The following is a 15806-nucleotide window of genomic DNA, read 5'->3' as shown; positions in this document are numbered from 1 at the left end:
CTTCTTTTTCGGACGATTTTAATTCATTCGTAATAGAAATGCTGATGGGAGCTGCTTCATCGAGCTAGACTATCCCCCGAGGCTGGATCCTGGCTTTCTTCTCGGACTGCAGAAAGGTCCATCCCGACGTGCGGATGGCTGTGATAGCAGAGAAGTCGGGGAAGCCGGCGGGTTAGAGGGAGACGTGCAGGACGACGGGGTAGGTCGCTAGTTTGTAGAGGTGGGAGATGGCCGGCAGGAGGACGGAAGATGAATTCGTGACGACGACGAGTTTGCCGGCGAGCGACGGCGCGAAGACGGAGAGAAGCGGATCGGCATTGTGCCTGACGAGTAGATGTGAAAGAAAGAAAGAAAGAAAGAAAGAAAGAAAGAAAGAAAGAAAGAAAGAAAGAAAGAAAGAAAGAAAGAAGAAGGAATTGAGGCCGAGACAGAAATCGAAAAGGAGGGGGGCCTTTCATACACCAAGTGAGACTACCAAGGTATTGATTCCAACCTTTATGGCCTTCGGTCGGCTGGCCTTGTCGTAACGAGGGGCCTGAACGCTGGGCCTTGGGCTGGCTGTAAGGCCTTGGGCTGGCTGGGCCATGCGCATGAATTCAATTGAGTCTGCAAAGCCTTAATCGGCTGGCTTCGTGGGATTTCTTTCGGCTTGACCACGTGTGGGCTCGCCTTGAGGCCTTCAGACAGCGGGTTTCACGAACCGTCAATCGGCTGGGCCACGAAGCCCTCGATCGGCCCGCTTCGTGGGCATCCGGCACACAGAAAGGCTGGCCGGGCTCTACAGACATAGGTCATTTAACCTGCGCGTCTGAGCATATTTTTATTCTGGGAGTAATCAACATTGACGGGCCTGAAAGCCTGGAGGCCAAGGGCTAAAAACGAAAGAAATCGAAGGTTGGGCGTGAAAAGGTCTGTTATCTCGATGTGTGTGTGACCGACTTCTTTGGCGACGGAGGCCCGCAAGGTCCGCAAGGCGATCATCTATCCGCAAGCCTGAGCTATCTCTGCCTGCAGAATGAACTTTATTCAGGTCACACCCTGGGGTAGAATTATCTGCTAGTGTCAAAGAACAAGCCGACGGGATCTCACCGTCTTAGACGGGATTTCATCGGTTATACTATGGCTTGCTCCGTCTGTTTTAAGGAACAGTGCCCACCGCTTTAGGTTGGCGAAGCCATCGTGAAAAAGGCCGCCTCAGCTCTATCTAGAGGATACCAGTGAGGGCCGGATTAGTAGTTGGGTCGGTGACGACCAGCGAATACCTGGTGTTGTATGTTTTTGGTATTTTCTTTTGGTAGTGAATGACCTGGTAATGACCCTGGTCTCATGTGGCTGCCTGTGTTGATGAAGTACTTGCCAGCCGAACCTTGTGCACTTGACCTGTTGATTTGAGGGGCATTGAATGTGGGGCTGGAAATTTTGAATGCATCATGAGACCATGACTTAATCCTATGTGTGTTGCGAAAGTAGTCGCAGAAGGCATGAGAGGAGCAGTCAGGCAAAAGCATATGAGCCGGCCTGGTCATGGTGTTCCAGTACCAGGAACGCGGGAAAGATCAGACACTGGCCTGTCAAGTTGGGGGATACGGGACGACGACAACGTTGAGACGACTGAAGCCGACTCCGCTCTGGTCTGATGAGCACTTCCGTCCTGCAGCGGCATCACAGAGCAATAGTGGAACGAGGGGCGCGCTGTTTCGTGGCTGTCGACATCGGACAACTTTTTCCTTGGTGATCGACCGTCTCCTTTTTGTTCTCAGACTTCGAGTCGAAAACGTCTCTCAGAGACCAGTAACCCACACGACCGTTGAATGATACTGGGTAGGGAGCAGGATAGGATGGACTATGAAGAGTCTGTACCTGCAACAAGGCGCCATCTGACGATGACTGCAAGATGGGATAAAGAGGGTAGTCGGCGTAATAATTAACCACTTTTTCACCAGCAGGGTTCAGCTCATGAAAACACCATCAGATTGAAGCGAATGGTCATACATGTCCATCGGGACTGAACCCCTGATCTTAGCTTCCGAGCCCGTCTGCCACCCAAGCTTTCGACAACGAGTCAAAGCTAACTACTTTGATTCAGGGGAAGAAACATCCGGGTGCTCGGAGTGGCCCAGGTGCGACACGTGTACAGCGAGCAAAGGGACACGGGCGAGTGAGTGAACAGGATCCGCCGTGAGGCAATTACCAACGCGTGTTAGTAGATAGGTAGGCATCGCAAAGGCGGAGCTCGACAGGGACAACGATGGCAGATCAAAAAAGCTTATGAAAGCTTGTTCCAGTTCCGACGTCGCATCGACCCACGTGACCGGGCCAAGTGGGACAGGCACCACCGTAGCGTGCTCCTCGTTTGGGGCTAATGTCCGCCTGGCATCACTGCGGCACTGCGGGGCGACTACATTGAAACGCCGCCCCTTCCGTCTTTGCATAGAGACTAGACAGAGGGAGAGAGCACACAGCGACGCAACCTGCACACCAACTGTCAAACAGACCAAATACAAGGCAAGTTCTGATGAACGCGGGCTTCTCCCGGACCCTCACTCTTGCAAAAAAAAAAAGAAGAAGCCCCCACTTGGCACTCGCCTCCAGCCCTCACTAGCTGCCCACAGCACGTCTGTCTGTCTACCTTGCTCATACCTCACATTGACATGGCACCCATACACGACCAGACCCCTGGAAGGAGGGGCACATGGATGCTGCAGCGGGCAGACCCTTTGGCGTACGCAAGCTTACTGACCCGGAAACCACTAGGCGAACTTGGATCTCGTTTCGTCCTTTCCGAACTCTTTCGTTCGTCCGTCCAACCGCCAAGATGGGTGTCTCCGACATCGTTACTTCGGCCTACCAGTCTGTGAGGGACCTGTTCACAGGAAAAGCATATAAATACAATGCCATCCCCGCCCATGAGGGCGAGACGGACGAGACGGACGAGCATCGCGACACCCCCTTGCCAGACTCGAAACGCCGCATCCTCCTTCTCACGATCGCCGCCATGGTCTTTGCTATTCTCTTTTCCTTAGCTCTAGGCTTTAGGTAAGTCGTTTTTTGGCCGTAGTAGGCTCTTGCAAACTTGAACAATGAATCTCACAAGGCAAATAGTTTCGTCAGCGGCCAGACACCGCGCAACGGACTTGAGTCCATCTCGCAGTTCTGGGGCCAGTATTCTCCCTTCTTCTCGGTGCCATCTGAGATCAACGCTGCCACGCCCCCGGGTTGCGAGGTCACGTTCGCACAAGTTCTGTCACGGCACGGTGCTCGTGACCCTACCGCCGGCAAGACGGCGACCTATAAGGCGCTTGTCGACCGCATCCACACCACCGTCACCAACTATGGCAGAGGCTTCGAGTTCATCAAGACGTACGAGTACACGCTCGGCGCTGACCAGCTCACCCCCTTTGGCCAGCGGGAGCTTGTCGACTCGGGCGAGGCATTCTATAGGCGTTACCAGGCTCTCGCAGCCAATAACGACCCCTTTATCAGATCCTCTGGCCAGACCCGCGTGGTCGAGTCTGGTCTGAACTGGACTCAGGGGTTTTACGGTTCCAAAATTGCCGATGGCCATACCGGACCCGACGGCGGCATCATCGGGCTCGTCACTATTATCCCCGAGGAGAAGGGCGTCAACAATACGCTGGATCACGGGCTCTGCACGGCGTTCGAGGATGGCGCGTTCTCCAAGGTTGGCGACGAGGCGCAGGTCCCCTGGCGCGACACATTTACACCGCCGATCACGGCGCGCCTCAACGAGAATCTCCCGGGCGCGGGCCTGACGGCCGAGGACACCATCAGCTTCATGCAGTTGTGCCCGTTCAACACGGTGGTCGACGGCAAGCAGTCGCAGTTCTGCGACCTCTTCACGCTAGACGAGTGGAAGAGCCTCGAGTACCACGAGACGCTGGGCAAGTACTATGGGTTCAACGCAGGCAACCCGCTCGGGCCAACGCAGGGCGTGGGCTTCACCAACGAGCTCATCGCGCGGCTGACGCAGCAGCCGGTCGTGGACCGCACGTCTACCAACTCAACGCTTGACGCGGACGCGGCGACGTTCCCACTCGACAAGAAGCTGTACGCCGACTTCAGCCACGACAACGACATGATGTCCATCTACGGCGCGCTGGGACTGTATAACGAGACGCAGCCGCTGTCCAAGACGAACCGGACGTCGGTGGCGGAGACCAAGGGGTTCACGGCCAGCTGGACGGTGCCGTTCGCGGCGCGCATGTACGTGGAGAAGATGAAGTGTGGCGGTGCAGATGAGGAGATGGTACGGGTGCTTGTCAACGACCGGGTTGTGCCGCTGGTCGGGTGCGGTGCGGACGAGCTTGGGCGGTGCAAGTTGGGACGGTTCGTGGAGAGCCTGGGTTTCGCGAGGAGCGGAGGTCTCTGGGACCAGTGTTTTGTGTAATACCCAGAATAGGACTGATTTCCCCCATTTTTCTTTCCGTTACAACAGAGGTAGAAGAACGATACTACATTTCCTGCCAAAAGAATCTGTAGAACATGTGAATCCGCGAGCAACAGACGTGCCAAGTGTCAGTGTCAAGTGTCAGAGGCTCTTTGGTGGCATCAAAGTTTCAGCTGACAGGGGCTAGGGGTCCGGTCCAGGTCCGGGTCTGGGGTTGGCAGGCGGCGGCAGACGGTGGGCCTTGCTTGGCTCGCGACCGCCGTCCTCCGAGATGGAGAACAAACCAACTCGGCTGCCGCCAGAGACCCAAGAGGATTGGATGGTCCACGTATCCATGCCTGCGAGCTGCAGAGCTGTCGTGCAAAGCGCACCGTCATCCAGCCGCGGCCAAAGCCAAGGTGGGGGACTTTGGTCGACGTGCAATTCGTCTTGACTGGGCTGTAAGGGGTCGGGTTCGTTTCCTCGGCCATGAACAACGCCCAAGTGCCGCCGGCCGACGGCCAAACCAGGTACGGGACGCGAAAGACGGGAAGGTAGCTGAAGCAGGTTTCGTTTCCCAGTTCCCTTCCCCTCTAGCTCGCCGTCATTGGGCTCTTGTTCTGCAACCCCTCTGCGGCACGGAATGCAGGTGCTATTCTGGGTTCGGCCACCCAGGTCCGTAACCCCGGGACTCCCTAGTTGTTGAGACAAGGACGAGAGAATGGAAGGAAACGTGGCGCTCTTTTAGGGCGGTCTGTCTGTCTGTCAGCTGTCCGAATTCGGTCCCCTCTCTTCGAATCGAATCGAACGTCCCTGCGAAAGAAAAACAACAACAAGAGGACGAAAAGTGCCGCAGTGCAGTCTTGTTGAAATGGGATGCGAGGCCATCTCAGCACCGGCCCGCGCGCGGGGGGCCAGTCCGCCAGACTAGAACAAGAATCAACCGGGTCTTAGAACCAATTGGGCAGCAATAACAAGCAACAGCAGGATAGCTTACAACCCCGGTCTGAGTACGTGGGTAGTCCGCTGAAAATGCACCAAGCTACTGGGTTCAGGACCGGTGTTTGCCAACAGCTGTGGGGGGGGAAGATCTGGAGGAAACAATGAAGGGGACGCTGACGGGGCCCGCGGAGCTAAAGAAACGGGGGTCTGTTGTAACTGGCAGCCGGGGGGATGTCAGCCTACGTCGCTACCTCGCTCTGTCTCCCACTTCCTCACTCACCTCGATTCGACCAAGGTACCTGGAATAGATAGATACCGTAGGAAACAAGGCCAAAAGGGAGGGAAGAGAATCTCCAAAAACCACGGCCCAGCTTCGACTTGGGTGCATGTAAAAGCAGCCGGAAGCTTGGGGGCTGACCTTGCGCAACGCAACGCTGTGCAGCGCACCACCGTCTCATCAAACAAGGTTTCGACGGGCCTGTGCCTCACCTCACTCACCTTACCTCTGTGTCATTTTGCTCCCTCTCCCTCCCTCTCAATCCACCTCTCCCCATCACATCACATCACAGCAGGAGGATCAAGCTTACGGCCACATTTCCCGCCTTTCCCTCCCACTGTCTCCCCTCGCACTCAGAGGGCCCTTTCACTCAGGCCTAGGCGCACTGCGTGCCGTGCCCCGGTGTCTGTGTCCGTCGCACAACCCAAACACAGCCCACCAAGCCAAGGCTCCGGGACGCAACAACGAACAGCAGTAGTACAGAGTACAGGACGACACAAACCAACCACTCGAACCACCTCTCATGAGCCGGACCTCCATCATCCGCCGCCGCCGCCGCCGCAACCGCCTCGCATCCTCCTCCACTGCCATCTCCATCACCACCTCTTCTACATTCACATCCACAACCATCACGGTCGCCGCCGCATCGTCGACGTCGCACTGAGAACCGTCGTCGCCTTCTTTTCCCCCACCAAACAAAGCCGACTAACTCGCATCGTCGCAATTGAACCGCGATCATGGTCTCAGCCGCCGGAGGCATCGTCATTGCCATCCTGGTCCTCGTTCTTGTCGCTGTTCTCGGTTGGGTCGTCTTTACCCAGCTGCGCGCCCGCAGACTAGGCGTACGTTACAATCCCTTGTCTGCCGCCAAGCGATTAACCAAGTGATGCGTTTCCTTACCTACCTGGCTTGACTAACGAACCTCTAAACAGCTGCCGCCCCCGTCGCTCTCGTCCTACATCCCTTTCCGGAAATCCGACACAGCGCCATCCTACGGGCCCCCACGACCGGCGCCGAGTGGTATCACCGGCTGGTTTAATGACAAGATCACCTCCTTCAAGAACCGCAACAACCGCTCCGCGGCCGGCGCCTACGAGCAGCCCTCGGGCGCGGGCGCCCCCCGCCGCGGCTTTGGCCCGCTCGACCCGGACGAGGCATGGGATGCGCGCGTCGGCCACGAAGCCGAGACGTACGGCCCCTACGGCAACTACGAGGAGCAGGAGCTCGGCTACCGCGGCGGCAGTGGCGCCGACGCCGGGAATAGCTACAGCATGAACCTCGCCGCGACGCCTGGCGTGCACCACGAAGAGCCCGCCCGCGGTCGGAGCCTAAGCCGCCCTAGCGACGACGATCTTGCGCCGGGCGTTCCCAAGTCCGGCGGTAGGAATCCGTTCGAGGACGATGCCGAGCCGAGCAACATCAGCTTGCGCGGTGTCAGTCCTCGACCCATTGTCGACACGGCGTCGCATCAGCAGCAGAAGGACCACGGCGAGAGTCCGACGGAGCGGAGGTCGATCTTCCGAGAGAACGTATAGAAACGTCGGCCACGCTGAAGCTTGCACCACAGGACTGTTTACTGGTGCCGATGGGGAGACTCCATAGAAGACCTTGGCGCACCCTGGCATACGAGATACCAGCCGGACCAAGTAGGGTTATTTATGTTTCCTGGGGGAACAAGAGTGGAACGTCTTTTTGGGGACAGTTGCAACAAGGCTAACGAGCAAAGAAAGCGGGCCCGGGAGGTGGGAGGATCGGGAAGAGGGTTTTCGGGAACAAGTCAACGATTGTGGAGGACGGGCAATGTGTTACGAGATTCCAGAGGCGTTGGGATTTATGCTGTTTGACGCGTTCCAAGGAACCTTTTTTTCCTCTTCTTTTTTCTAAGCGGCCAACATTCTATAAACATTGAACCGCCAAGGATACACAATTTCTTCCCAACCAATTTGCGCAGCAGGACCGAAGGCATTCGACTTACTGAAAGGACGAAGCTGATCGGTCGGGGTGATTTGGTTTCCTGATAAGTTTGTGAATGGTCCGTGATTTCAACCAATTGGGTACAAGAAGTCCCATATAGTCCAGTGGTTAGGATACTCCGCTTTCAATCCTTTGGAAGCGTTCCGGAGAGACCCGAGTTCGAACCTCGGTGTGGGAACAATCTTTTGTTGTATCAACGGAGGATCTGATCTTTTTTGATTCACGTTTCCTTTTTTGCTTGCTGCACGCACCAATGAACACACACCTAACTAATCCAGGTAGGTGATTTCAATGTCGACTGATAGCCAGCCAAAGACCGACCCTAACCTGATACAGTGGCTCTCAAAGAGACCTCGTCTCGGTGACGCCTGATTTGGGTCGCCGCATGCTTCCTTTACGACGTGTCATTGGCCCGCTCTTCGTTCCGGTTCACTTCTTCCCTGTCCGCCGCCCGCCTTATCCGGGCCCGCTGTGCCGACCCGAGCTTTCGCATCGAAGGCCAGCCAGCAACGGGGTGGGCCGGGATGCTGGGGGACAGCTCTGATCTCAGCTCACTGACTGCCACTGCGAGAATCGTCCACTTTCCCCATAGTGCCCACTGCCTGCCCACTGCCCACTGCTCACCAACTGTGACCTCATTCCCCCAAAACCCCCGCCATCGTTCCCCATCCCAATTCTTCCCCCTCGATTTCCTACCCCTCCAAAAGCTCGAGCTTTAAACCCGACCTTGATCGACAGAGACGACCTCGCATCACCACCTTTCCAGCTCTGCCAATTCGATATTGCGACATCATACCGGTGTTCTCTGCTCAATTTGTTCATTTCTAGCACTTGCGACCGGCCTTTAGACACCACTGTTAACCAGCAGCGAAGATGGCGGACCTCGACCTCCAAGAGATTCACGACACCCTCCTTGACATCGCGAGCGAGGCGGGCAAGATGATCCTGGCCGCTAATCCGTCGTCTATCGACCAGGGCACCAAGCTCAACTGTGCGTAGTGTCTCGTACTCGCTCACCACCATGTCCAGCGATCCCTCGTCTACCACCCCTCACCCGAGCCATTGTGCTAACACCTCCTCCCTCCAATAGCCGTCGACATCGTAACTGAAACGGACCAGGCCGTCGAGAAGATGGTTTCGACCCGCCTGCAGTCCGCCTATCCCAACATCTCCTTCATGGGCGAGGAAACGTACACTAAGGGCACGCGTCTCGGCCCGGAACCGACCTTTGTCGTGGACCCCATCGACGGCACCACCAACTTCGTCCACTCCTTTCCTGACGCCTGCATCTCCCTCGGCCTGGCCGTTGACTGCGTCCCCGTCGTCGGCGTGATCTACAACCCCTTCCAGGACCTGTTGTTCACGGGCATCAAGGGCAAGGGGAGCTACATGCGCCGCGCGGGCGGCGCGCCGCAGCGGCTGCCCCTGGCCAAGAGCCCGATCCCGCTGCGGGGGCTGGACGGTGCGCTGCTGGCGTGCGAGTGGGGCTCGACGCGCGACGGGCCCAACTTCGAGCTCAAGGCCGAGACGTTCAAGAAGCTGGCGGCGACCAAGGAGACGGGCGGCGCCATGGTGCACTCAATGCGCGCGCTGGGGTCCGCGGCGCTGAACCTCGCCGCCGTCGCCGCAGGCCAGCTGGACGCGTACTGGGAGGGCGGCTGCTGGGCCTGGGACGTGTGCGCCGGCTGGTGTATCCTCACCGAGGCGGGCGGTATCATGGTCGGCGGCAACCCGGGCGTCTGGGAGCCTGCCGTGGACGAGAGGGTGTACCTCGCCGTGAGGGGCGCGCCGGCCGGACAGAGGGAGATCGTGGAGGAGTTCTGGAAGGTACTAGACGGGAAGAGTCTGGACTACTCGGTCTAGGCATGTGGTGCCTCTCCTAGCCGGCAACGGCGCAAGGCGGGGGAGGGCTGGGATACGATTAGATGATGCAATGAAAATAGCGGTTGGATAGACAAACGCGAGTCGGGGAGCCGAGTTGGTCGACTATGTAAAGGCGGCGTGAAGTTCTATTAGACATGTCTTGTCTGTAGATAGTTTGCTTGCAGTTGCCAAGCCCCCTGTGTGGTGTCCCTAACTAGGAAAAGCATTGAAGGCGGCTTATTGGATGCTCTCAGAACCATGGCTGGCTTCCGGGCGGTTGTCACCTTCACGTTATGGGACTTGGCGCCGTTCGAGCTTTCGCGCTCTCTCCGGATGATCCCGATGCTTTTCAGCCTATGGAGTCGGCGGCCACTCTGGGCAATGTATATATTACCGAGCTCGAGAGTGGCCAGATGAGTTCGTCCTCTCGGGATATCCCAAAGCCGAGTCCGTGACTAGGAGAGAGGGGCACTGACTGACCACCTTGATTGCGAGACGGGACGATGAGGAGTTCCTCGATGTCCTGAGGGGCAATCCTGGTATTTACAATGTCACCAGCCCGGTCTTCTTCCGCCTGGTCTGTTCCTCGCCGTCGCATTTGCCGTGGGCGGGAGTCTGAACACCTCACCCACAAAGCCGCGGCGCAGAATTGAGGCTCTCCCCCAAGTCAAGCAGCTCTAGCCGGTAGAGCGCGTGATGAATCCCAGGCCAGCAACAGCCGAAGGCCTCGTACCGGAATCAAAAGCTCGCGCTAACGGCTTGAAGAGATGCGGGTGCATCGTCGACCCACGTCATGGCACAGGCTGACAAGCTGAAAGCCAAAGGCTTCAACAACAAAGGCTTCCGTACCGTCATCATCAATACGGGCGTCGACTGGCACCACCCGGTGCTGGCGGGTGTTTCGGTCCCAGAATCCTGATAGAGTACAACAAGGACTTCACGGGCAATGGTTACCTGCCTCTTTTCAGAACGCCCCGGGTACCCTTGGTCGACAGACAAGCTTGGCTCCTCGCAGAGCCCGACGGGCGAATTCGTCGACAGCTACTCGAACTGGGGTCCCACGTCCGGCGGCGAGCTGAGGCGTTCGGCGCCCCCGTAGGGAACGTCTTGCCGACGGACCTATTGTTCGAAGGCGGTTACACCGTCAAACTCGGGGACGTCCTTGTCAAACCTGATGGTGGGTGTCATCATTGCGCCGGTGTTCAATGTACGTTCACCATCCTTGTTGTGCCTGCCGTCATCCAACGTGGCCAGCTTGGGCTTTCTCCAGTATCGCTCGTAAGCGCGCGGCAAAACGACTCCGGCCGAGATCACCAATATCCTTCCATTCACCGCAAAGCCGTCCTTTGAAGAGACGCGCGGGGGCTCAGCAGGGCGGCGGCATAATACAAGCCTGGGATTCGGCGTACGAGGCGACGTTGATCGATGCGTGTCCGGCTTCACCTTCAACGACAACAGGTTCTACGTTCCCCGGTGATGGACTTTGCTCCGACAAACGCGTGCAACAGGACGATCACCTACAAGTCTAGCTACGTGCCTGACACTTCATACCAGATGCTGAATAACAACGGTCTTAGGAGGTCTACGCTGTCAATTGTAACGGAGGAGAGCAATGCCTAACGCTCCTACCCAGATGTTAGGGCTCAGTACGAGTGTTCGCCACCCGCCCTTGAGTCTTTACGCCCGTTATCCTCCCGTCTACTCGTGCTACGTAGCCATCAACGATACAGGCGATCGACAAGTCTCCCCTATCCATCCCTTACATCGGCGTGTTGGGCTCCATGGAGGAAGCGAGCGCGGTTGACCACGACCACTACTACCACATCACCCGAGAGACGACCGTCTGGACCTGCCTCTCCCCCGCCACTTCCCCCCCGGGCGCGATTTCCCAGGCACCCGTGCCAGCACAGCACCCGGACTGAGCCCGCAGCGCAAAGAATAGTTCGGAGGTGTACTCGCCCTTGGGATACAGCTTTAAGTCGGCGCGTGGATTAGGTTCGGCAGCCCCGAGGCCCGCGTCGACATCGTGCCTATCGCCTCGTCCTTGCAGCGTTTCGCAACCGCCCGCGCAAGATAGCTTCCGCGGCAACGAGGCACTGGGCTCCATCAGCCAGTTCATGGTAACCCGCAGATCATTTAAGGGCCTCGGGGTGAACTGAGACTTCCGGTGGACGGACGGCACCTAGACGCCTCTTGAGAGGCATGGGCCCCGGCTCTACTATCTGCGACGCATTAAGGACACGAACGACAAGAATTATTGGGAGGTGGTCAAGTTTCAGCACTCAAAATTTGGTATGACCTACGTCAGTAGCCGCTAGGTAATTTCACTATCAGCACTTCCTACTGGATATCAACAGCTACTTGTATCTCATTCCAGAGGCAGTTCCCTGTCTCCCCAGAGCAAGAGCAAGAAATCCACTCAGGCTGCAGTCCATCAGCGAGATGAAGTTATGGCCTGGCAATGCCTTAACTAACTTGTATCTTACATAGGACTGGTTGGCTGTCACGAGCCGTAACCAGCCTTGTTGATCCGAGACTTCACCAGGTTCTGGCATAGGTGTCTGTAGTAAATGATCGTGGCAAATGATCATGGCAAATGTTTTGGAACAATGGTAGCCCATGAGTACCGTGCAATACAGGAACGAATCTTTTTGTTGCCTCCGGATTTTCTTTCCCTTACTTTGCTGCCTCCTGTCTCAGTTTCACTATTTCTACCTGCCAACAAATTGTTTTCGTTACATGCTTCCAAATAATATCCACACAAAAAAAACATAAACCGGCGATCACATGACGGCTGTGATCATTATAACAGGTAACCGTTGATGTGTAGTGAATGATAGCATGAGGCCATGATATATCACCGGTGTAGGAGAAGCATGAAGTCAGGATGAGCTGCTTCAGTGTCGGTGGGACTTCGTGACCAGAGCAACGAAACGTCCTATGTGTGGCATGTAATTCTGTCTCTCACCTCAATATCAATCGGTATGTAAGTCTAATAGAAGCCTCCAGAGGCAGCTCTTTGTAAAAAGGCGCCTTGAAGAACGCAGGTCCCGACGTGATGTTGACTTGAATTAGTTGACACCACCTCCAGACCGACGGATTCCTTCAGCAGGTGGCGTAGCTGAGACAGTGACACGGAAGCGGCCGGCGACTCTCGTGTCACCGGACAGTGTGCTCAAATCTCGGGTGCATTGCGACTCGAGAAGCGGCAGTCACTCGTCTGGTTTATCAGTATCTCAGCAACTCGTATGGCGGAAGGCCAACGCATAAGTCGTCCGTTGCCAAGCGACCAAACAACGGGAGGTATCAGAACGGCGGGAGAAATATGAAGACAAAATAGATGGGTAGGTAAATAGAACTGAGGGCTCACACCAGCCCAACTAACAGCGACAATCATCAAGCGCTTTAGGCACAGCAATCAAGAGACGACGTTGAAGGCGGCTCTTTATAGGATGTCGACAGCGTGGGGGTTGGCGAGAACGTCAGAGCCTTATAGGATGGCGTGCGCGGGGTGAGTGGAGCACGACGTCAGGGACCATGGCACACCCTTGTCTTAGGCCGTTGAAGAACGACCGATTCGGGAAATAAGCATTTAATGTTGAAGAGGAGGATGCGGGATGCCAAAATAAAACGGCGCCAAACGACGTTGGCTATTTCTACTAGATCAGGATGGGTTGTTGTCGTGGAGGCGACTTCTCAACACACACCTTTGTTCCCCAGCGGAGCCGTTTACCGTTTGGGGCGGTGTGTGTTGTCGCAGACATGGCAGGTGATTGGAAAGGATCGGCAACTGAGAAGAGTGTAAATGGAAAGGTCAAGGGGGAAAAAACAAAACAAAAAACAAACCGGTGGCTGATTCTTAGCGGTGATCTTGAGCATCTAGCGCCAGCCAAAGGGCTTGTGACTCCCAATGTTGATCTTTCTACACACGTGTGTACTAAAAAGAGAGACGAAGTCTAAGAGCGTCGTTGGCGACTCAACGAGCGAGTGCCACCCTCCCCACTCGCCACACCACGGGCTTCACACCCTTCCAAGGATTCCAAACGGGAACTAGCGCAAGAGTTCCCATGAGGAACCCTGTCATGGGGCCGACCGGAAGACGATGCCTGCAGATGGGGATGCGGGGCAGCGAGAAACAGATTCAACGTCGATGAAAGGGGGGTGTTTTAACGACAATTCGAGATGTCAAGAAAGAAGAAGAAGAAGATGAGGAATGAGAACGGGGCAGCCAACGCGCCATTGAGGTTGTGAGAGCGGCGTACACTACTTGGTGGGAGGACAGGTTGGCCGAAAAGTCGGTGGAGGGGGGATGGTCGGCCCAGCTTGCGAAGAATATGGAGGAGGTTCGGCGAGTTGTGTTGGCGAGAGGGGGGAGGGATGGAGCGGGATAAGCGGTAAATGCAAGTAAGCGATGTTGATGGTGGAGATTCTCTAGCGGCGTTGCATGTGGGTGACGGGCGGAGAGCCAAACACGGAGCGTCGCGGTGGGTAGCAAATTTAGGTAGGTAGGGGCTGTACGAATACAGTAGGCACCTGGTTTACAGGCTTGCAGGCGGCGCTAGCAACCGTGGTGGTGCGTGCCATTCGAAGGGGAGATGGGGGTGCGAAGAGCATGCTTTCATGCCGGCTCCGCGTTGATAGTTGATATGTAGATAAGGTCCTCAGGCAGTGCAAGTGCAGCACAGCATGGCGTGAAGTCTGACCAGCATTATCTCGCAGACGTCTGAGACGAGAACTATGTGTCGCTACTGAATAGCCGCCGGCATACCACTTTGCGGATGACATGTCACATTGGAGCCAAAGGCCCGGCTGGTCTTACAGCAGACAGTGCATATGTTGAGGGCACCGAACTGCAGTTCCCGATGGACGCCCAAGAAGACTGACAAGCGTCGCATCGCATCAACGTCGAGACGGCGGGTGGTGGGTAGCCAGACCCAAAGTGATGCCCTGTTGCCTGTCCTGGACTCCTGCCCAACTCAACCGATGACCAGGACGGGGGACGACCGACGTCGGCGGTGGGGTCTGTTGCGTGACAGGGTGTACGATGCACACACGTGTGGAGGCCTGCAAAAAGTGGATGGGCGGGCTTGTTTTTGTCCTGGCCCTGGTTCGTGGTCCTTGTCCTAGTTCGACTGCCGCTCACACATTGTCCCTCTGCTTGCTGGGCCATCGTGGTCGCGTTCCGATTGCTGGAGGTTTTCAGAGGGCTGGCAAAGACAAGTTCGATATGCCACAATTTTAACCGATCGCCTCACTTCTTGTCCACTGACCCGGAAGCCGTGAAACTTGGTTACGGTCCCACAGCATCGTCATCTTTCCGCCATTGAAGAGCACACCCACCGCATGTTGCTGAAGGATGCACTAAGGCTGACAGTCCTTGTAATGGGAAAATTAGAAACAGGTGCGAAAGGGCTGTCCTGCTCGATTCATGGGAGCGGACTTAACCTCAGGTCAGGCGACGTATGCTCTTTTCCCACATTTTCCAAGTGGGCTCGCAGCAATCGCCTCGCGTCGTCCGAAGTACGCGCATGCCGGGTTGCAGTAGCGCATGGAAGGACGATCCTCGAGTCTGGTGGCGGCGAGAATCACACAGAGAGAGAGAGGGAAGGAGGGAGAGGGGTTGAGAGAGGAGAGAGAACTGGAACAGAGTCGGGTCGGACATGTTGGACGCCTTAGCCAATCAGAGGCACCAATGACTAACGGACTCGGATACAAGGATGCGGCGCACGCTAAGGAGGCGAGGAAACTGGAGCACATGGCACAGTGCGTGCGACGCAACCTAATCAGCCGTCCCAAGTGCGTCGGAGCCGCCAGCCAATGACACCAACCACCATGGCAGAATCGGGCCATGAACTGGGACGAGGCGACAGGGAGGCCGTCGGAAAAGTGGGCAACGGGCGGGCAGGGAAAGGAGAAGCAGCACAGACAAGAGACTCTGGACCGGCCTAAAAACGATGATCCATGGAGAGCTCGTCGGTCGACGTCGGTCGACGTCGGTCGTAGCATACATACGATGATGTACATCGGGAACCAAAGGGAAGACTCGGCATTGGCGCGGCCAGAATAGCATACGTAGTATTACGCGAAACAACTCATCGTCCAATGTTGTCGAGGATGATGATGCTTGTTGACAGGCACGGAATGCGTCCAGGTGCAGCCGTAGCTTTGGATGGCCCTTGGACGAGTCACGAGGGTGCGTGTGATGTGGTGGTCAGATGCCAACAGGGTAGGAGGGAAGATGGAAAGAAGCTCGAACGGTTGCCGGTGTCTGTACCTAGTGTATGTTAGTAGTCTGTGTGTAAAGTTCGCGCTACTTCGTCCGAGGAGCCGACGACCGACAGCCGGTTCCCGTTCAAGTTCCCC

At 56.4% G+C, this 15806-nt stretch overlaps 4 protein-coding genes across 4 annotated transcripts; all 4 read left to right on the top strand.

The window, feature by feature from the left end:
* Positions 1–2395: 2395 nt before the first annotated feature.
* Positions 2396–4497, top strand: CDEST_08579 (Putative histidine phosphatase superfamily, clade-2, histidine acid phosphatase active). The gene is made up of 3 exons (XM_062924738.1): positions 2396–2505; positions 2755–3036; positions 3103–4497. The coding sequence occupies exons 2-3, from the start codon at positions 2816–2818 to the stop codon at positions 4406–4408; spliced, it is 1527 nt and encodes a 508-aa protein (XP_062780789.1). The 5' UTR covers positions 2396–2505; positions 2755–2815; the 3' UTR covers positions 4409–4497.
* A 1333-nt stretch (positions 4498–5830) lies between these two features.
* On the top strand, positions 5831–7545 carry CDEST_08578 (uncharacterized protein). The gene is made up of 2 exons (XM_062924737.1): positions 5831–6448; positions 6539–7545. The coding sequence occupies exons 1-2, from the start codon at positions 6344–6346 to the stop codon at positions 7139–7141; spliced, it is 708 nt and encodes a 235-aa protein (XP_062780788.1). The 5' UTR covers positions 5831–6343; the 3' UTR covers positions 7142–7545.
* A 738-nt stretch (positions 7546–8283) lies between these two features.
* On the top strand, positions 8284–9935 carry CDEST_08577 (Putative inositol monophosphatase). The gene is made up of 2 exons (XM_062924736.1): positions 8284–8571; positions 8671–9935. The coding sequence occupies exons 1-2, from the start codon at positions 8454–8456 to the stop codon at positions 9441–9443; spliced, it is 891 nt and encodes a 296-aa protein (XP_062780787.1). The 5' UTR covers positions 8284–8453; the 3' UTR covers positions 9444–9935.
* Positions 9936–10236: 301 nt separating this feature from the next.
* On the top strand, positions 10237–10793 carry CDEST_08576 (uncharacterized protein; the record flags this gene model as incomplete). The annotated part of the gene is made up of 2 exons (XM_062924735.1): positions 10237–10339; positions 10459–10793. 2 exons carry the CDS (start codon positions 10237–10239, stop codon positions 10791–10793), a joined length of 438 nt encoding a protein of 145 aa, XP_062780786.1.
* Between the last annotated feature and the right edge of the window lie 5013 nt (positions 10794–15806).

Source organism: Colletotrichum destructivum, chromosome 5 (genome assembly GCF_034447905.1).
Source record: "Colletotrichum destructivum chromosome 5, complete sequence".
Classification (NCBI taxonomy): Eukaryota; Fungi; Ascomycota; class Sordariomycetes; order Glomerellales; family Glomerellaceae; genus Colletotrichum; species Colletotrichum destructivum.
This window is presented reverse-complemented; position numbering and strand designations above follow the sequence as displayed.

Coding starts and splice junctions, on each gene's coding strand:
- CDEST_08577 (XM_062924736.1), top strand. CDS start 8,454: ATGGCGGACCTCGACCTCCAAGAGATTCACGACACCCTCCTTGACATC. Junction 8,572..8,670: donor CCAGGGCACCAAGCTCAACT/GTGCGTAGTGTC, acceptor TCCCTCCAATAG/CCGTCGACATCGTAACTGAA.
- CDEST_08578 (XM_062924737.1), top strand. CDS start 6,344: ATGGTCTCAGCCGCCGGAGGCATCGTCATTGCCATCCTGGTCCTCGTT. Junction 6,449..6,538: donor TGCGCGCCCGCAGACTAGGC/GTACGTTACAAT, acceptor ACCTCTAAACAG/CTGCCGCCCCCGTCGCTCTC.
- CDEST_08579 (XM_062924738.1), top strand. CDS start 2,816: ATGGGTGTCTCCGACATCGTTACTTCGGCCTACCAGTCTGTGAGGGAC. Junction 3,037..3,102: donor TCCTTAGCTCTAGGCTTTAG/GTAAGTCGTTTT, acceptor CAAGGCAAATAG/TTTCGTCAGCGGCCAGACAC.